The sequence below is a fragment of the Corvus moneduloides genome, chromosome 9 (assembly GCF_009650955.1).
Source record: "Corvus moneduloides isolate bCorMon1 chromosome 9, bCorMon1.pri, whole genome shotgun sequence".
Classification (NCBI taxonomy): domain Eukaryota; kingdom Metazoa; phylum Chordata; class Aves; order Passeriformes; family Corvidae; genus Corvus; species Corvus moneduloides.
Window position 1 is genome coordinate 14,326,272 of NC_045484.1, and position 21,611 is coordinate 14,347,882.

Sequence of the window (21,611 nt, forward strand, 5' to 3'; positions counted from 1 at the left end):
CTCATGGACCCCCAAACTAAGCTGAAAACTCTTGTCTTAATGTTTGTTCTGCTGCTTGCAGAATGTTGCTGACAGTCTCTCTGACAGTTACTCAGCAGAGAGCAGCTTTTCAAGGCTGAAACTGTTAAAGATGTATTTTTGTTCAACATTTTGTTCAGAATGTCCCAGGAGCACCTGTTGGGAGTAGCCATGCTAGAGAGTGTGTGAGAACAGATCTCTGGATCCCAGGCTGGTAACCAACTTCTTTGTAGCATTGTGGGGGTTTTGTTGGCTTTTGATTTTTTGGATTTGTTTGGGGGTTTTTTTAATCTCTTGGAATGGTGTAATAAGTTTTTATATTATGAATTTTTTTTCTACCACAGAAGTATGAAATAAGGCTGCTGGTTTTTGTTTGGATTTGGTGTTTGTGTGTTCTTGGTTTAAGATAAGGGGCTACAGAGGAAGAAAAATGCAGTCTTAACAGGCATATATGAGTGCATTGCTCCTATAAATAAATTTTGGTGCAGAAACATGCAATGTTGAAAAATATGAAGTTATAAGGTGAATAGAAATAGACTTGCAACAGTTATTTGGATAGTTTACATGGGGAGGTTTAATGGGTTTGCCAGTGTGATCCCTGAAGTGGTGTCCTATATTTCAATCTTATATGTTGGACCTGCTTGGGTTTTAAGAACGGGTTTTGTCTATAGACTGGGACCAGCATTTATCTGTTTATATAAACCTTTTTCCTTGCTAAGTCTGCACTAATAGTAGACCCTGTCATCTGGTTACTGAGAGGAATTGACCAGAATATCTAAAATTGCTGTAGATCTCCTTTGAGACTTAAAATTAAGGGACATTAGGTAGAAAACTTTTTAAGATACAGAGGAATCATAGACCTCACAGTTTTGCTGTGAGAAGGTCAAAGTTGGATTTCTCACTAGAGGTATTAGGAATAATTTGTTTAATTTTGCAGGTATTATTATAGCTTTTGCTTTTAATGGATATTTAGAGGCCTGTGGGATGTTGTACATAGTATTTGCATTTTGCAATACCAGTCATGGACTTGCTTCGGGTTATAAAAAGTAATAGTTTTGCTCTTCCTAGGGCTAGTATAGATAGCTTTACCTTTCCATCACAGAGAAATGATACTTTCTACTCCAAATACCTACTGTATGATAAATCGCGTGCTTCTTGACAAGCTCAGTATCTACAAACTTGGACTAAAACATTTCTAAACAATCAGGTAGGGCCATGTCCATGGGGACCTCACTTGGTAGCAGTGTAGAGTCACCTGAATGGGGAGGGTATGTGCTGTGCATTCTCAGGCTTATCAGAGGATCCTTGCTGAAAGTGCAGATGCTTCTCCACATGAACTGAAAAGGGCAGAGCACAAGGGGAGAGAACCACAAGCTGGGCTGCCTAGAAGCCTGCACACTCCCAGAAGTGCAGAACAGCTACCTGGGTTGCTTTATCTGAATTTCAGGCCCACAAATCACGTTTAAAAAGCTCCAGAAGTTGTTATTGCTGCAGCTTAAACTTCCCAAAGCCAGCCGTCATGGATGCTTGGTAGGAGGTGAAAAAACCCACGCAGCAGTTGTTAAATTCACCATATGGAAAAGATCCCTTTCACTACAGAAAACTGGAAGCAGGCCCATTCTCTTAACATCAGAGGAAATCCTAGCTGAAGAGGGAAGGTGAGGTTGGAATAAGACACTCACACTGATTGCCTTGTCCAGGAACTAAATCACTTGGCCCTAGAGAGTGTGGAGCACAAGAACGGCCGTAACTCCTCCGTTCCAGTGACTTCTGCAGTGGGTAGAAAGGAAGACATCTCAGAGCATATGACCACATTCCCTTTTTCTCTTTGTCATTCACCACCAGAAAAAGGAAGGATGAAAAACAATAAAGAAAAACACTTCTTAGAAAAGAGAAGGAAAACAGCTGACCAGAAAGAACAGCAGACACATTGACAATGTACCTCTGCATGTTCCAGGGAAACTTCCACTCTTCCCCATCCTGAGGGTGTCCTCATTGCTCCTGATCCAGGTTCAGCTCTTTGTGAGCCAGCAGGATGCATTTTTTCCATGTTCAGTCTAAGGAGGAATTTGGCAAGAAGTCCAATTTTCACAATGAGCAGAGCAGTCTGGTAACAGAAATGTTGATGTATTGTGTCTTTGAGATCACATTTGCTTATAAGGAAGGAAATTTTTCTGGAAAGGCTCTTCCACAACACATAAAAAATGCTTAAGTCTCACATGACCTGAATATTAATAGAGATGGGTCTGAGCTAAAAAAATATGGTGGTGTAAATTTTCACTCCTTGAGGCTTAGGTGTTAGTAAAAAAATGAGAAAATACAGGAAAATTCTCATCTATCACCAGCATGTTTTGATAGTCATGTTGGCTATAGCAGATCTGCTTCAGGCTTGAAAAGTAGCAAAGAAGTGACATGGAGTCAATGTAAAAATCTCCTTTCTGGGAGAGATCTGGGAAACTACAGGCTTGAGATCTTTTATCCAATGCAAATTGGTAAAAGCTGTTCTAAAAATAGAGCTAGTAAAAAGAAAACAAACAAAGAGTAAAGAATCCCCTTTGTAGTATATTATGCCTAAAAAAAAAAAAGTTCTTTGAGAACATCAAGAGAAACTCAGATGATAAAGTGAGTTTGGGTTTCCAGAAGTGTTTGATAGGGTCCTTCTCTGAAGAATTTGAAAGTAATTAAGTTATCATAAGATTAGAGGAAGAAACCTACATGAATAAATAACCAGTTAAACATAGGAAACAATGTTAAGGAATAAATAGTCAATTTTCACCATGGATAGAGAGCTGCAGAAAAATTCTTTAGGGATCTGTACTGTGTTCTGTGCTATTTAAAATGTTTATTAACAATCTGAAAAAGAGAGAGAATTTTAAGAATGTAAACTTTGTTGATAATAGTGTGTAATGTAGGGAGATAAAGATTAGACCTGACATAAAAGGGTTGTGAAGAATCTTGCATTACTGAGTGACTGGCCAATGAACTGCCAGAAAAAAAAATGAAAGTAGTATGCACATGGGATAAACCAGTGATAAATTTATATGTACAGTGAGTGATAGCAAGCTAACTATACTGGGGTTACAGTAAGAGAGCACTATGAAAATCTCAGCTTAATGCTGAATAACATTGAAATAAAGCTTATCAAACACAGAATTTCTAGGAAAGGAAGAAAACACAGCAAAACCCATCACTATGCCAGCGTGTTCTTTTTTTTTTTTCCCTTCACATTTTGAATATACTGTGAGATTCACATCTTTCTGGATTGGAACCAGAAGGGTGATAGGTGGAAATGAGTGATAGGAGATTCTTCACCACATGGCTCGGCAGCTGTGGAGCTCATTCTTACAGGGCACAGCCAGTCCCAGAGGTACATACAGGTTGAGAAAAACCTACTGGAAAAGCTATTTGAAAGCATCACCTCTGACTCAGGGAATTCCTGTGCCACAGATTTCTTAAAAGCTGGGCAAGTTTTCTAGGGAAATACTACTGTGAGCTTGCCCTAGGGAGCTGCTGCTGGTGCATGTGGGAGAAAGGGGACTGAGCTGCGTAACCATTCCTGTGGATTTACACTGTCAGTGCACAAAGAGGAGCTGTTAGGTTGGCACCCAGGATTAGAAGCCCTCTCTGCCTCCCAGTCCTGTCTCAGCCTTTGGACCACTGTTCCTGTATCATATTTTGACAACCTGATTAGCATGTAACGACATTACTTGAACTGAAGCTGATATATATATATTTTATTTTGTACTAGTCTGAAATGATGTGCTAAAGGGTTTGTAATTGAGATGCTGCTTTCAATTCACTAAGATTTGCTCCATTTCCAGAGGGTCACCTCAGACAATCCAGTAATACAAGAAAATCTGCTAAAAATTTACTCAATGTCTGATCATGCATGTTCAAATGACTGTGCAGTACATGTGATAATGTTTGATCCCAACTGCACAATATTCCCACTGGGGGATTTTTTATTCTAAGTTTTTAAAAAATACGGTTATTAATCTGGCAAAGAAGTGGAAATACATATTCTGGCCATCAATTTGAGGGAATTTTATTTTAAGAAAGCACATTATCTGTTGCTGGAAACTGCAATTTGCAACTGAAAATAGGACAACATGGTAAGCTCAGTGAGATATTTACAATCAATTTATGATTCAGATGTACATGTTTGTGGTGACAAATTAGGACCTTGAAGAAAAATGTGAGGTCTTTTATGTTTTGCACTTGGAAACTACAGCTTTGTTGAGAAACCTGTCAGACTAGTTTAGTGGAGAACTGTAGTTCTTTCCTATGCATGTTATAAAGCCGTGATTTATTTTGTTTGTTTTACTGTCATGGCTAGGGTTTGAAAAATAGTGAGTAGTTCAGTAATGCAGAAGACTATTTGTACATATGCTAAGAATATCCTTTTGATTTAAAAAGTGATTTATTGATCCCTGGAAAAAAAAGAACAATTTTCACAGTTCTGTGAGGTCTATGAACCATCTTTAAAACTTTAGCCTTAGGGTAAGAAGTAGGAGAAAATTAAAGCAGTTTCTGAAATACTTCACCAACCATCTCCTAGAAAATGACCCAATCTGCTTGATTACTGGAAAAGACAAACTCCTTAATGGCTAGCATCAGCAGAAGCTGCTTCAGGATGTGCTTTGGCAGTTGCTGCTAAAAATTCCTTTTCTGCAGAGATATGTGAACGGTCATTAAGTAGGAGTATTGACAAAAGAAATGCCCTAAACATAAAGACAGTGTGATTAAAAAGATATTTCTAGAATGTAATTCTGCTGACAGTGACATGAGGAGTTGCATATTTCTTTTTATCTTATTGAAGTGTGAATATGCAGACTATTATTTAGAGGGAAAAGACAATCTCTTAAAAATCCTAATTCTTTTCTCAGTTTGGTGAGTTACTGTGCACGTACGTAATAGAGTGCTCCAAAACGATCTGTGTGATCTGGATGGGAATCAGGATTGTAGATTGTAGAAATGTCCTCCATAAACTGCAACAAAGGAAATGGCATCATGCATTAGACCCCCTGTATGCTCAGATGTCCATTTCACCCCCTTCAATCTGTGCTTAAAATAGCAATAACAACCTTGGTGCAGGGCATTTCCTGGCGATTAATGACTGGCCAGGGTTAATGGCCCTCAGCAGTGCCTCAGGCCATCAACTCCTCCCAGCCAGTCATTACTCCCTGGGAAATGCCCTTTTCTGGGTAGTTATTGTTTTAATATTAAGATATAGATGCCGTTAGATAGAGATAAAATGACCTTGTGGCAATGTTACAAGATAAATCTTAAAAATAAAATAATGGCAAAATTTAAAAATTATTAGCAGTCAACAGTCCATCAAAATTAAAATCTAAAGTTTGTAAAAATTACAGCATTCTGCTAGTCTGGTTATCTGTGCAAAATATATATCCCCTAAATACATCTTCCTAATTTCCATTTCATGTTTGTCATAGGCAATTGGCTAAATTATAGAATTTGATCTTCTAAAATGCACAGTACCTTTGACCTTAATTTTACTGTCTGTGATACGATTTTAGTCTTTTATGAAGCACTGAGCATATGTGATTTAGATAATTCTGCTTTTTTCTCTTTTATGTAGTGTATATTACAATAATAATAGGAAAGCGAATATATACCTGAGCAAAGTAGTAAGTATATGCTGTTCCTGTAGCCCATATTCTGGATATTCTGTGATGTGGTTTACATTTTAGGCATTCTGCTAGAGCTCTAATGAAGAAAAATATGAAGGCTAGGTCTATATTTAAAAGGCTTGCTCGCATACTTATGTAGGCTAGGAATACTAAAAATAAAATGGCATCTAACTGCTGTCCTGGCAGAACCCAGTGTAGATGCAGTTATACCATCAAACTGTTTATTTTTGTTCAGAAGCAAGTGCGGCGTTTGCTGCTCTGAACTGTGCCGGTAGTAGGAGAGCTGGCTCTCTGCAGACTTGTTCTAGCTCAGACAAGAAAGGCAGAGGCACATGCTTGAATCTATCACAATTAGAGCCAGCTCTTCAGCATGATTGACAGCAGCTGGACTATATCCCAGCCTCCTGTGCTTTCTGGTGAGGGGGGCTAGGGAAAAATCTCAAATTCTGAGTGAGATGTGGGAATAAAGTGTTCCAAGATGTTTTTTTTTCTTTATCTACCAAGAGGAACATGTAGATGAGCAGAATTCTTAGTGGGCTCTGAACTGATCTTAATCTATACCCTCAATACTGCTGGTAGCTTCTAAACTTTTTATGCACATTGTGTTTAAGAACTATGATCATGAACTTTTACGGAGTCTTCAGCACTAAACTTCTCACATCTGTCACATTTCCATATTCTAGATCTCAATTCATCCTCGTTTATATTTAATTTTTTTTTTTAAGCAATTTTGTTATCTTCATATTGTCTTAGTCTAATACAGGGTTATGTGTACACGGACATGCCAGCCAATTACCTTGGTATAGCAAACTGCAGTGTGCCAGTGGGGTAACTACCACTGTTGGGAACTTGCAGCAAGTACAGGCTGATTCAAGTTAATATGAATTTCTTCCATTTTAGATGTAGCAAACCAGCCTTACCTCCTATTTTATGGGGTTTCAAAGAGCACTAGAGCAGCCACTGGCTGCAGGTGTGCCCGTGAGAGGTAACTCATAAATCAGCAGTAACGTGTTTGCTGAAACCTTGTATGCAGAGCTAGTGGAGATGGTCTTTTAAGTGTTGAAGGAAGTGTGTGACAGTAAGTACTTATTTACTGAACACTTAAACCCAAATAAATATTTTAAAGACTTGTTTAAGGGAGACTTAAATACATCCTTTCTTGTGAGCCATGTAGGTTAAATGTAAACTAAGAAACCAGCAGAGTGCTTTTCTCTCCTATTTACTGCCACTACACTTCCCAGTCTCACAAATCTCAGGAAGAATGCTTTTTCACCGGTTTATTTTTACATCTTTCTCTCATTTTTAAGTGCAGGGTTCCTAATCTATTTCAAGTTTAATTTTCTTTTACTTCTTTTTATGTTTAATATTTTTGTTATAAAATTGTACTTATGTTATTTTTTCTGTCTATACATAATAGCTAATTAAAGTCTTATGTTTGGAAAACAAAATACTGAAGCGCTATTCCTAAATTTCAGGGTAGCATTTATAAAAATCTGCTTCATTATTCTTGCAGTGTAATGTGATAAACTTCTTCTTAGGCACACCATTCTTGGCCACCTAGCCATTTATGCTCTCTCTATCTAACTGTATTAAAATTTGAATATGCTTGCAGAATGCTTCATTTAAGTTATATCCAGCTCAGATGAAAGTATCTAAAGATTGTGTGATTTTATAGGTACCCCAAATTCTTACCTGAGTGCAGTATGTGTATCTTAAAGCAAAGGGTGGGTATTAAAAATGCATGTGTGTTATATTTGCATTCTCTCAGTGTACTCTCAGCACGCCTCTGGTTCCTAGAAGGACTTCTGCCTTTGATTCTGCCAAAGGCATCCACACTTCACGTGATTTATTTTCAGTTTATCTTTTTGGGAACATACATACAGCTGGGTCATTGATAAAAATCTCACCAACACTAGGTTTTTCAGTGCTTTCATTTAAATGGTCATTTGAACGAGGCTATAAACCTGTACAAAATTCAATGCACTTTAATTTTAAAATGTCCAATCACATAGCAATATGCTGAACAAGTTAGGTAACAATTTTATTAAATTTCCACATATACAGTGAAAATAGTAAGGCCTCTTTCAGTTTCTCAGCATCTTCACATGAGCTTCCCTAAAATATGAAGAGGTGGGTCGAACTGGCAGTTGAGGAGGAAAGATTAGTCAGAAGGTAACTGCCAACTTACAGCCCTTAATTTTGTATCTTCTTTGCTGCTGGAGTGTAGCCAAAGAACTACTTGGGTCATCAGACATAACAGCTAGCTACATAAGTAAGTTCTAATGTCTGCACAGAAAAAAAAAGCTACCCACTCATGAGACTTTTCTGATCATACCACAGATGGGAGCACTGCAGACCTGCCATCAGGAGGTTCAGTGCATAGTAGCACTCTTGTTCACTGAGTTTTTGGCCTGGCTGGGAAATACCAGGGGATGATAGGAAAGATATATGAAGAGATCGAGTTCAACAGAAAACATGGGTTTTCATCTTCACTTCTTGAAAAGTTCTGTGCCTGCCAGAAAGCAGAGTTTCTTTCTTTGCTAATGGACTATTTTACTGTAATTTTCACCATAGAAATATTTACACATGAAATATTTTTTTCTAAATGAAAGGTTTTGGTGGGGATGGATCCCACTGGTCTTGCTTTGGCCAGTGAAAAGATCCCATGCTTTTAACCATGTGGGTATTTGCAGGTTGTCTCCAGTCATGAGGTGAGCCTGCTCCACTGATCAGGCAGGTTTGGGGCTGTGAAGAACCTCTCTTCTTTGTGAAGTCCCATACCTAGACCAATACCTAGGGAAATAGTATTTATATACTATTTATTTATAGTATTTAAATACAAATAGTATTTAGGGACTGAGAGGTCTCCTCCATGCAGCTGTCATTTAAAGCCATTAGATAATTTTCTGAAGATAGGATGAGCCTTAAAGCCTGTTGCTACACATCTTCTTAACTACCATACCCTCACCTCCCAGAACAGCCTAACTGGAGTGGTTGTGCAAAATCAGGTAAATTATCAGTGCTTTTTAGTGCATCACTATGAGGATGATGGTGCACAGAGAGAGAGTGGGTGAGTTGTGGAGGATGCAACCTGGCTGACAAAATCATTTGCTCCATCCAAGCATCCCTCTGGCACCAGCAATGTCACATGATGAAGTAGATCACAGGGCTCTGAAGTGTAAAAAGGGAGGGGTTTTTCTCTCTGCTCTCTGAGTCACAATTTTCTCCTCGACTAGCACTGGTACTGCTAGCTTTCTTGAGCCTTCAAAATCCAAGGAAGTGAATTAAAAGAAGCCCTGGGGGTGATGGAACAAGAGAAGAGATAGGATGGACTTCCCAGAGATGCAAAGAGACAGATTTGACCCGGGGAATTGATAGCTGACAGAGGGCAGGGGTTAGGAAACTCTGATGAAGTTATTCATTCCATATTTTGTCTCTTTGTATTTTCCGCTGAATTTGTTTTCTAGTAAGTTAAGCAGCTTTGCTGCTAAGTAATAGGGGAAATACATCTGTATATATCTAGAAGCAGCCAAGGTCTGGAAGGGATCTTAGGGTTCCTTTCAGTCAACAGCTGCTCGTTCCCTCCGTGGGAGCAGCCTACATGCCTTGAACATCTTCTTCTCCAGTTGGCTTCCCCTCTCAGAGGGGCACCCTGCAGAGAGTTGCCTGTGCTATTGTGAGAATAAAGAGCAACAATTAGCGAGGTGCTCTAGGAACTGTGGTAAAAAGGACTGTGTGTATCTGGGCAGAGAATTTGATAAGAGAAAAATTTCTAAAGGTGGAGGAAAAAATTCACAAATTTGTGTAGCCTTTTTCTAGCCTTGTCTTCCTTACGTGGTGTTGAGAATCAATAATGTGTCAGCACCCTGGTGTAAAGCTTTTGCTACAGGTCATAGCATGTGTCTGAAATATCATAGAATTAGATATATTCTTTTTCTGTTAGCTTCTCCAATATTGCTTTGGCCTCCTCTGCTTTCTCTTTATATTAAATCAGTGTGGAAAGTACAGAAATACAGCAGGGGTGTGCCAATTCCACAAGGACTTTCAGGCATTGTTAGAAAGAAGTGCTGCCAAAAATTAGTATCTGTCTTCACTCTTCTCTTGGATTCAGCCTTTATTTCCATTCACTCATGCATTTGTTTTCAGTCATTACCAAAGAGACTAAAGGTTGAACTAGGATAGGTTTCCTATGAAAAATAAAATCCCAGAGATTCTATCAAATTTCCAGGGAAGTCTTTAGCCACATAGGTAATTTTCAATGTAATTTGAAGGGTTTACCTGAAGTACTAAAAGTTTCAAGAGTCTGTCATAAAATGGACATACTTTTTCTAATCATGTTAAATATTTGAGTTTCCCTGAAGTACTCCATACAGGTGCTATATTCCCTTTCATTGTAGATATGTTTTGGGGAACTCTTATTCCATGGTTCCTTTTTCACCCTTCAGAAGTTACCACTTCTTAATTAGAGTGCCCTGAGTCATGAGAGATGCACCAGATCTTTTTTTTTCCTGACCATTCACTTTTTTTCAGTTGCCTTGTGAATCAGTAGGACTCTCATAAGGTGAGCTTTTGATCTATCCACACTTTCCATGTCTGTGATCTGTGCCTGCACATTTCTGTGTAAGCAGGGCCAAGGGCACAGTAGCTCAACTGCTGCCCTGGTAGTGCTGATGTGGTGCTGAGTCTGACGTGGTAGAGGAGCACTTACGAAACCAAGTACTTCCCTTGTTTTTCTACAGGTGCAGCAAGTTCTAAAGAGCAGCCTGCTTAGCCTTGTGCTCCCATCAAAGACACAATGTTGTGTTTATTTTGCAAATAAAAAGGTTTGTTCATACCTTTTGGGTTGTGTTTGTCTGAGGGTGTTAGAACCTAACAGCTCTAGGCCTGATTTTGAAGTTGTAGCCCAGTGTACTCACAGAAATCCATAAAATAATATCATTAAATAGGTGGGTGTCATTGATAGAAGCAGTCATCGTGAAAGTAATTGCCTTTAAAAATAAGCATCTCCATTTAGCCTGAGAATAGAATCTTTGCCGTTTTCTGCTCACGCTGATTTCTTTTATGTGATACAGAGCAAATCATAGTATTTTCAAACTTTTATCAACTAGACTTAGTTGTGTACTTATAATGTTTGGCCTGTTTTTGTGTTGCTCTGTTGCATCTAACTTGCCCTTCACTTTAAAAAACCATTCGGAGATCTCACTATAAAGTAACAAGGCAGAGAAAGGGTTTGCTACAGCTGAGTAACAACCATACTAAAATCCCCTACTTGTCTTATTTTCATTTACTCAAATATATGTCTTTTAAGTGCAAGTGAAGGAGGAAAACAATGGATGGTTAGAGATTGTTAAATTATTTACTGGAGAGTAAATTCCCTGAAAAAAGAAGAGAGAAGAGAAGGAGAATTGCAGGTCAGCAGTGTCAAGACATTCTGCATTGCTTGGCTTTATCATCATGCAGAATCTTTTTATTAAGGCAGCGCAGAAAGAATAGATTTATGGACTGAAGGTACAATGTTTCATATGTCCATATCCATCTAGATTGACAGTTCCTACCAACATGAATTTCCCAGGAGAGACAGTGTTACTGGTGTCAGTGGATGGCATCATTTACTTCGGTGTTCCATTATTAAATTGATAACAAGATAATTCCTCTGCTTCTCAGAGACATGACAGGTTTTACAATTGTTAACTTTCTTATTGCATGGGATTTGATGTTCTAGGTAGTTTTTAATAAGAAGCTTATTTTTATTTCAGTTCTGCAACAAATCAAAATTTACAAGAATGTACAGAAAAAGAGAAACCAGGCTGAGTGTACACGGCATCAAAATCAGGCTGGTTTCCAGAGGGTTGTTTTTACAGCAGCAAATGTTTGTGCTCCCGTTGTTTTCAATACTGCACATTTGAGCATATTTGTGCAGTACAGAATGTTTGCTGCGCTTGTACTCTTGTCTTGTACAGTGGGTGTTAGAAGTGTTCTGTACATTGGTAATTCTGGCTCTATTGTTTTGAGGGTGATCATTTCATCAGCCAGTGGCCATTTTGGAAAGCAGAAGGCGGCCACAGGCGGCAGTGAATAGCACAAAGCTTCCAAGAGCTTTTCTGCTGGCATGGTGTGACACAGTTGTGACTTGTCCTGAACCTGATGCTGTGCAAGAGGCAGAGTTAGAGAGGAAGGCTCTTGGTGTGAGTTTCGAGAAGGCAGAACATCGGTACCAACCCAAAAAATCCCATGGTGCTGTTGTTATTCCCTCACTGCTTTTTGCTGTTGAGACTGCATCGTAAGAGCTGTTGTGAGGGCAGTCTGGCCTGTGGCCCGTATGTTTGACTTACATGAAGAGCTATGAGAAGTCCATCTGCAGCAGGTGTTTTTTCCATGTAGATATTTGCAAGGTTATTTATTGTGTCATTGAAATTGGATATAGGAGTGCCCTATAAACCATTCTTTGTTAACTTCTCACCAAGCACCTGGTGGACCATGTGCTCTCATAGCTGCACTTGTGCAGTACCTTCGGGAAAGGTTCCCAGTGCATCAGCCTGTTCTGATGTGTGGGTGAGAGGTGGTGTGGGTCACAACTGAGTGCACGTACCCCACATTCTGACAGATGGGTGATTTTAATGCCGTGGAACAGTGGTTCAGCTGCCCAGAAGTTCTTCTCTCTTTGTATGTTTGTGTAGATGTAGGTACCTTTTCCACTGGTGAATGGTGAACTGAACATCTTATTTTTGCCATTGTTCTAGAAAGATTATATCTTCACTGCCAAGCTCCTTCTTAGAAAATGCTCCGTGAGGAATTTTGATTTAAAATGTTTCAGTTTGTTCAGACTAAGCAGGTCATGTGGTAAGGCTGTACTCTGTTGTTTTAGAAGAAGAAACATGACTTGAAAGGAAGGTTGAGGTCTTTCCATCTGAGCCAAACACAAATACCTTTTGAAATTTAGCTTGGTCAACAATAATTTTTTGGGTATTGAAATCTGGTTCTTAATAAAGTCTTCAATCTCTGCACCCTCTCTTTACACACCAATTATCCTCCTGTTCCTTATGTCTGCTTCCCAAACAAGTAGCTGTTAAATAACCCAGTCCTTCAGCCTTCTTGAAAGCTCCTCTTGATTTTGCAGCTTTCAGGGGAGCACAGTCTTTTAAAGATGATGCTAAGAATCTCTTTCTATTTTTGCAAGGACTAAGCACATAAAAAATAAAATACTGTGGATTTTTGTCAGTGTTTGAGAAATCAAAGAGGGGTGCATGTTGTGGCCAGCAGCAGAATCTAAATAGAGCATCTATGGACATGATGCAGAACTGCCCTCAAGTCTGGTGCAGCAATGGGAGGGGAGAGGCAGGGAAGAGAAAGCAGAAACTATATGGTGGCTGGATTTCCTGAAGTGCAGGGAGATTATGCACAGGCCTGGAAGAGTAAGTTAGGATACAGGCTCTGGCCTGTGTGAGATGACCAAAATAAATTTTGTTATCATGGGCATGAAGGTAGAGGATTGTGATTTCATTCTATATGTTGAGAATTTTTCTTAAATTTGCAGGAATTGACAGTGTTCACATTTAAATCCAGCCCCCGAGACTTTTTTTTCAGACCATTTGAGTGTACTGAAACTCCCTTACTCCCTGCAGAGCAGTGCCGGACAAATGGTAGTTGTCAACATAGGGTTTTACTGCTCTCTGGCTTTAAATAGATGTGACCCAAACTAGGCCCAGTTTTGGGGTTTTTTTTTCTCCTTCCTTTTGTTTTGCAACCTCTTGCGGTGAATTCCATGTGCTAGGAAAGAAAGATCACTTGGAAACATATGCAGTGGCAAACCTCATCCTTTTTATTTCTTTTAATGCTATTGCATTCATGAGACATCCACACAGAGATAATGGAAGAGAAAAAAAATCATTCACAAGGGAAATAGATTCTACTTGAAGCTTCCAGGGGATTATTATAAACAGGGAGAAAAATATTTTAAGGATTATGAGAAGTACCTTGTCAGTGTTCTTTTAAGTAGAACAACTACTAATGCATTAGTCACAGAATTGTGTGAAATGTAGCTTTTTACTGCTTTAGCTACAGTATATTCATCTTATAATGGTGTCCTAACTGGTACATTACATATCCTCCCTCTTCCATCTCCCTTTCCTCCAACAAAAAACAAGTTTTACTGTGGACCTTTTTGTTCCATGAATGATCAGGAAAATTCTGAACACAGAACAGTGTGTGGTGTTGCAAACATGCATTTGTCCCTTTGTAGGCATTTGGAGAAATTGTCCCTCACCTTGTGTGGTGTCGGAGCGAAAAGCCCTTGTCTGGTGACGTCTGTCACAGTGATCGTCAGGGAGGGACAGAGTCCGCAGGGCTGCTGTGCTCCCCGGGGCAGGGCAGGGCAGCAGCATCTCCCACAACAGGCAAAACAGCAGTTTGGATGGAGGAGAAGAGGGAACAGCAAATACCAGCTATGATTTTGATCTGTGATAAGAAATGGGCCAGTGGTCCCCACTGTGCTTCAATCATGCACGGTTTGCAGGCAGCCCACACTCCAGCTATGACAAAGCTGCAATTTAGTCAACCTTCATTTACCACTTACTACACTTTAGCAGCAGCTTCATTGTAGGATCTGTCAGGAGTCTACTTTTGTAAGCTGGGAAGCGTGGTGCAGCTTCACACTTGTGGCTCAAACCACTGTAATTAAGCTCATGTCAGGTTGCCACTGAAAATTTCAGGAATCAAAAGAAAGGATGTGCCCTCTGCAGATGCTCCTGGACTGGGCCATGTGCTGGACTTTCATGAGATACCAGCTGTTTGGGGCTATTAAAGTTGCAGGGGTGGCAATGTGGTACATGGCATTGTAGGCACTGGAAAAATGAGTGAGAAGAGACTAAGAAGCTGAAATGTGATACAATTCTTGTTTATTACTTTTCAGTAAAACCTCTGCATTTTATCACTTGTAATTCTTACTTTGTTCTTGCTATTCTCTTTTAGGTAGTAGGAGATAATAGTCTGTATTTTCTTTATAAATTTCCATGTGTGATTTTAGGAGTAGATCCAAACCTCAGGCATCACAGATAGTTCCCCTAAATGTTCACACGTGACAGTGATTATTTTTTTGTCATGGGCACTGATTCCAAATGAAAAGACTGTGAAGTTGTTTTGGGGAAGGTCAGTTTTGTTAACACAGAGTGCTGTGGGATATTTTTCCACCTAGGAAATAAGTTTATTTTCAGGTTATAAGAGAACACTGAGGAAAAAAAAAAATAATAAAATCCCTACTACTTCTAAATTTTCATTATTCCCTCTGAGATCATGGCTTTCCTGTGAACAGTCATGGCAGAAACATAATATTTGTTTTCAGTTATTTTTGTTATTGTAAACTACTGCTTCTGTCAAAAAGTATTGGCTTAATTTTAAATATGAATCCTAAAACTAATCAATACTAAATAAGCATGTTGTCTTAATTAACAGCTCTTTGAAACATCACAGATCATGTTCCTCCTCTTTTGTACACTCCCAGCAGAATTTCCAAATTTCATTAGTAGCACTTGATGTAACCTAACTCAACTACTTATGAATATAGTCAGCCACCCTTGTTGTCTTACAACTTTTCCCATTGGAAAATTTGGTTTGTTTTAAAGCTCAATTGTGCAGATTTCTGATGTGCTTTGGATTGTGACTGCAACTGTGAAAATCCTTATCATGTTGTCAGTGTCTGAGCTGCTGGGCTGTTTTTTGCTTTAGTTTTAAAAAGCATGAATTTGACAAGATGTGGTTTCTAGATAAATTCCAGTTGCTTTGAATTTTTCTCATATATAATTTCTTCAACAGATTTTTCACAATTTTTGCTTTTAAAAATTAAAGTTCTTTAAAAGAGATTTCTGTTTATTTCCAGAGCACTCGATTTGTCTTGAATATTCAAACGGGACACAGAGCAGATTTTGTTTCATTAACATTTTACCTATATAGCTATATAAGGTTTTTCCCAATTTAAAAAATTATGGTGTAGGAGAGAGATACTTTATCCCTGTCAGAGTGGAATAAAAGCATGGGCAGTGATGATTGTGTGTGCTTAATGAAAAGTTTGGTCTTATCTTTGTGCCAGAGGTGAGCACAAATGGGCACCTGCAGGCAAGGCAGGCGCTTCATCAAACACTTCCCTTCTCACCAGATTCCTATCCTACAAACACCAGCCAGAAGGAAGGGTGAGTGGGTGGGCAGTCTGCAGGTATGTGGGTTGATTGTAGAGACTCATCAGAGCAAAACAGTGGAAATAATGATGATAAGTGGTATTGTCCTTTTAAATGGCTAGAATGTAACCTCAACATGTCCAATTTTCTCCATACCTGCCTTACTTTTCAAGGTGTGTTTCCTTCCATTTTGAAGATACTACATATCTCCTCCTTCTTATGGAGATAATTTGGGAGTTTACAGTTTCAGCAGTTGTGTGTGTTGGACAATTTTTCTACACCATGCTTTTCTGTATTTGTTTGAAGTGAATGAGTCATTAACCCTCAGCATTATGGGAAAGTTCAAGGGAAGTGTTAAAATGAGGGGGTGACAGATTAAGCCCACCCTAGATATTAATGATGACAGTAAAACTTGCTTGGAAAACAGAAAGATTAAAATCAAATGTCATGTTACCTGTCAATCAAACTTTCATGTTAAAGTTTCATGTAAGAGGGTGAAATAAATAAGAGTGTGGCCAGATGCTTCTCTGTTCTCCTCTGCTAGTGTTGCTTTGAACACAAACTGAGCAGGTAGACTTCTATTAAGTTTTATGATTTCTTTTCTGATTTAACCTTTTAGCTGCTGCAATATAGTTCTCTGTTGTTTTTTCCTTCCAAACATCATTCTTCCAAGAAGTCCTTCATGCAGGAATTCCTGGGCTGAATTCTCTGCTCATCTTACCTCAAATGTATCAACTTCAGAATTTCAATGTCTGATCTTTGGGTGCAAAATACATGATTTTATTTTAGTCTTAAATAGAAATTAGCAATGTCACTTGAACTGCTTATTGACCAGAGGAGTAGTTAACATTCATTTAACAGTAAATAGCACTGTATGCAACTCTGTGTCTAGCTGCCCCCCCACACCCCGAAGAGTTCTAGTAGAACTTATTTTACCTAAAAACATGAACCTCAAAAAAATACATTAGAGGGAGCAGCAGCTAGAGGCAGTTGTTGCTGCCTCTGGGACACAAAATAGTTCTGGCTGGCTGTCATTGTCCTAAAGTTGCATGGTATGAGACTCCAGAGGTCAGGGTTTGATGTGTGCTGGATTCCTGAAGTCAGCTGGAATATTGTGTTCATACACTGCCACATTAGAGTGTAAACTCATGCACTGATGTCTCACCTACCTCTGAACAGTCCAAATGCTTCTTTCATTTGTATTTATGGTGAATAATGACTTCGTTCCTCTGACCTCAGGAACAAGTATGTCTTGACAGTTCCCTGGTTGGCTCTGCGTGTAGGACAGACTTTGTTCTCACTGTGTCACACGACAAAGAGGATGCACATGGATAGACCTTCTTTACAGGCCAGGGATACAATAGATGAGTTTGTTCACTCTTTCTTGTCCCCAGTGAAGTCTGCAGCTGTGTTTCACTCTATAGCTCCTGGCAGATAGCTGGTAGTTCCCATATGCAGGCTGTGCAGTCCATGTCTAGAGTCACAGTAATGTACAGTATTACAAAATCTGCTAACATGGTGTAAAACGATATATAATGCATACATGCTCTTTCCAGGTTCTGATTGCCAGCATCATGTGCAGCTATAACAGGGAGGACTGGACTGAACTTTCAAAAATGGCTGAGGTAATGGTTTCCTAAATGTATTTCTGTGTATTTTTTTTTTTTTAATTCTCCTTAAAAACAAGAGCTGCAGTAAGGAATTTCTTGAAAGAAATAGATTCAAAGTGAAAAATGAGAATTTAAAACATGTCCATTATAATTTGTTTATTCTATATTTTCATTAAAATGATGGAAATGTAAATTTAAAGGAAATCTGTTCCATAAAAATGGTCCCTTGGATTTTTAAGCAGTAGCTGCAAAGCCTTTAGTCTTTGAATCTATATACTTTTTATTTGCATTTTAAGCAAACTGTATATTATGACAGATGCCCTGATAAAATTTAATTCTGCCTTTGAGAGCCTAACTTGATCTTACCTTGCCTACAGGCGCACTAGTTTGACAGCACTAGAAGAAATTTTGAATATAAAACTCTTGAATATTTAAAGTATAAAGGGCTCATTTAATGCTATTCTAGTTTTAATACAGACTTTCAAAAATGATAGCTGAGAAAGTCAGCATATATAATAGCAGTCAGCGGGCTTTCTATAATATAAATCCAATCTTACAGAAAAGCAAACAGACTAGGCACCTGAAATTTCTATTCAATTTGAGGAAAAAACTATTTAATAACATGTACCTGTGTCCATAGGGAGTAGTATAAGAGATACTTATCAGGACTGCACTAATTTCATTCAGAAAGGTGTCTATATCTGAATGGAAAGCAAAGTTGCTATGTTTAAATTAAAGTGTGTTTTCCATATAAAGTATCTAAAGGAAATTAAAAGCATAGTATTAACAAATTTAAGCAAAGAAAAAATTAGCTTGTCATTATTGCTAGCATTAGCTCAGATTTAAATGTTTAAATTTGAAATATGCTTTTATATATGTATGGATGGAGGTGTGGATACCTTGAATTTGTGTTTTCATATGGCAGAATGTTTGGACATCATTGTTTCTTTATTCAGTGTTCTAAGCCCTCCTGTGGTTATGTGGGACGACACTTCTTGATTTTCTTTGAGCATTTTAAACCTATGAGGAAAAAAGTCACTTTGTGGACTTAGAGAAGTGAAATTAAACATTATCAATAATTAGCTTGGTGATCTTCAGCACTATTTCAATTTATACCTGTATTTACCTAATAGAACATGAAATCATATTTTGGAATCTGTGCTTGACAGAAGCAGTGCCACTTTTAAACTGACTGAGATGGATGGCTTTTTTGTGCTATTTGCTCCTGATTTTTTAATCCAGTGGTACTGCTGTCCAACTTTAAGATACATATTTCCAATCTGTGCTTGTATTTATGTTACTCCTATAGAAAAAAAGTGGTTCTTTAAATGCAGTCAATGATGTGTAAACCATCTATGTGATACAACATTCTTCTGGGAAGTAGTTGTTGGTGTCTGCCCTGTGGAGAGCAGCAGTAGTTTGGAGTGCCTGGGAATGCGCAGCTGAAGAGCAGGGATGTTTAATGGCATGCGTAGGATCCTACCTAGGAGGTAATAGATGTGGCTTTCATCAGAGCAGAAGCTCCAGAAGGTACCACAGTGTCTCAGCAGGAGGACGACCTATTCATCCAAAAGGTCAGCTTGTCAGGGCGGCCGACAGCACCGGCAGCAGCGCGGCATGGCCGGGCTCCTGGAGCCGGCCAGAGCGGGGAGGGGTCCTGGGAGTGATGGATGGCTTCTCCCCTGCTCACGCACTTTGGGAGTTGCTGAACCATGGCCACACAGCAGGCAAAGTCACTCCAGTTCAATAAGCAAAAACAAAATGCAAATGCAAAACAAAACCCTAGTTAGAGCTGCTGGAAGGCAACAGGAGAGATGTTCATGTCAGGCTGGAGCAGTTCAGCAGAAAGGAAGAGGAGCGTGTCTGTGTGCTGCCCTCGGACAGCTCGGCTCCTTCCCCTTGTAATTGTAACTAATTGAGGGCGATGAACAGAATTAGCATGAATAATATGTTTGTATAGACTTTTTTTTAATTACTCTCTTGTTCTTCAGAAACAAATTTATTTAATGACAAAAGTTATGGCACAGTACAGGCACCTGCAGAAAATTTGAAGACTAAATCCATTAAAGCAAAAAAGGAAAAATTTACTACTGAGTTACAGTTCTTCAGAGCACAGCAACACCTGTGTGATACTGACTGCCAGACCTCTCTCTCAGTGCTGCTCTTAGGCCCTGTAGTTACATTTCATTGTTTAGCATTTTCCAGAACCAACTCTTTATTCTTTTCCTATCTATTTACTTGGTTTTTTACTCTAATTCCTTAATAATTTTTGGAAACCACATCGGTTTTTGAAGTTTTTATCTCTAATGATCAACATGCTTGTTTTTTAGGATATCATAACCATAGCTTTTTCTCTTATAAAAAAATAAAAATAAATCAAATGTCTAAAGAAATCTATATAAAATGAACAGTAAGTGCTACAGGAAAGAGTACATTACTTGAAATTAATTTTGCAATTTTTTTCCTTTTTCATGTTTCATAGGTTGCTGGTGCTGATGCGCTGGAGTTAAATTTATCATGTCCTCATGGTATGGGGGAGCGAGGCATGGGACTGGCCTGTGGGCAGGTAGGATTGTAACCACAATCTCTTTAATGTCTCTCCAGCTATCCTGCACTGCCACATTGATAGTTACACCTCAGGGGGCAAGACACAAGCAGCAGATTACCAGCTTGAGATTTTTAGGTTGAATGTGTTTAAATATTTAGTGATGAAAGGAAAAAAAAAAAAAGAGAAACTGAGAATGTACAAAATGCTTGGTTTTGCTGAGAACAAAAATGCATTATGTATTTGACAAGGAACATGATGAAAACAAATAATTTCGAAAAAGCACTTGGACAGAATTTGTTGATTTCCATTTCAGTGCCCTGTAGATACCTTTTAAATCACAACCTAGTAACTACTGCGTATGTCAGTAATGATTTTGAAGGACATGAGGTATATACACATTTAGTTTCACAATTTTTAACATATGAACCTAACTGTATTTCAGAATCACAGAAGAGACCATACATTCTGGTAGTACTATGTTCAGTTAACATCTTCTCTTATAATAAAAGCCTGTGTTCTGTAACCTATAGATTCATTGGTTTATACTGTTTGTATTGGAATTACCATGCCTGATGTCTCTGCCATGCAGAAATCTGTTGCAGAACTTGTCAATATATCCCATGACTTCAGTTAGGAGAATGTGTGTTGTTTTGCCCACTGAAAGAAAAGATACACATACCAACCCTAATTCTCATACTAATATCCTTTTGAAGTTTGTAGATTTTTGCATGTTTTTGTCGTGGTTTGAAATTTGTTTTGGCTCTGAAAAATGCCCAAATGTGGTGAATGGAAGGTCTCTGAAAAATCTTGGTTCACAGTCTACCAGGAGAGATTTTCTAGAGTTTGACTGTCAAAGTTTCAGAATTATGAACCTTGCTTGCTTTCCCATCTTAATACATTTTGGGGACAGGGGGAAGAAGAGGAGGAATGGGACGCAGAGTGGGAATCATGATTATATACCCCAAAAATTGATATAGTGTTATTTGCTTGGCCCCTTTGTAGAGGGCTAGTAAGCATCTTAATTCATCCTCACTTCCTCAATTAAACACAAAACTTCTAAGAACTGAGGTGTGGTTGGATAACTAAATCATTAACTTTCTAAAACCCAGCAGGCAATAGGAGCTGTAATCAGTGCAACACTTCCAGTGGATGCACTTCCAAGTATCGCTTTATCATAGCATAACAATACTGTCAGGCAGAGTGCACTGGGCATTTTATTGTTTTCTGTGAACAAAATTATGTCAATCTGGTCCATGCCATAGATCATTATTTTTAATGAAAGTAATCTGGATGCTTTTTATGGCCAGTGGTCATTTACTCAAGTTATGATGAAAAATGGGAGAGAATCACAAAAGCCCTCCAGGATAACACTAGCACAACAGTAGTAGTTATTACTATTTTTTTCTCTGAATTGCATTCAACAACAAATTGCTATTTTAGCCATCTCTCTAAGTTTTTGAAGAAATTCCCACCCTTCAGTGTGCAGAGAGTAACTCAGTAGTTTGGCTTGCCCCTGCCTGAGAAGGCAGGACACTGTGAAAGGTTCAGGCTGGTCAGGGAGAGCCCTGGAGGTTCCACACAGAACCTGAAACAGGCTCTTTCCAAGCATGGGTTTTTT

General features: G+C 38.7%; 1 protein-coding gene across 5 annotated transcripts in view; it reads left to right on the plus strand.

Annotated features, from left to right (window-relative positions):
- DPYD (dihydropyrimidine dehydrogenase) overlaps positions 1–21,611 on the plus strand; it is a 353,872-nt gene that overhangs the window by 223,409 nt on the left and 108,852 nt on the right. For all 5 annotated transcript variants that reach the window (XM_032117755.1, XM_032117757.1, XM_032117758.1 and 2 more), the window contains 2 exons: positions 17,392–17,460; positions 19,928–20,011. In XM_032117755.1, the coding sequence (XP_031973646.1) occupies positions 17,392–17,460; positions 19,928–20,011 (153 nt within the window). The remainder of the gene's footprint in view (positions 1–17,391; positions 17,461–19,927; positions 20,012–21,611) is intronic.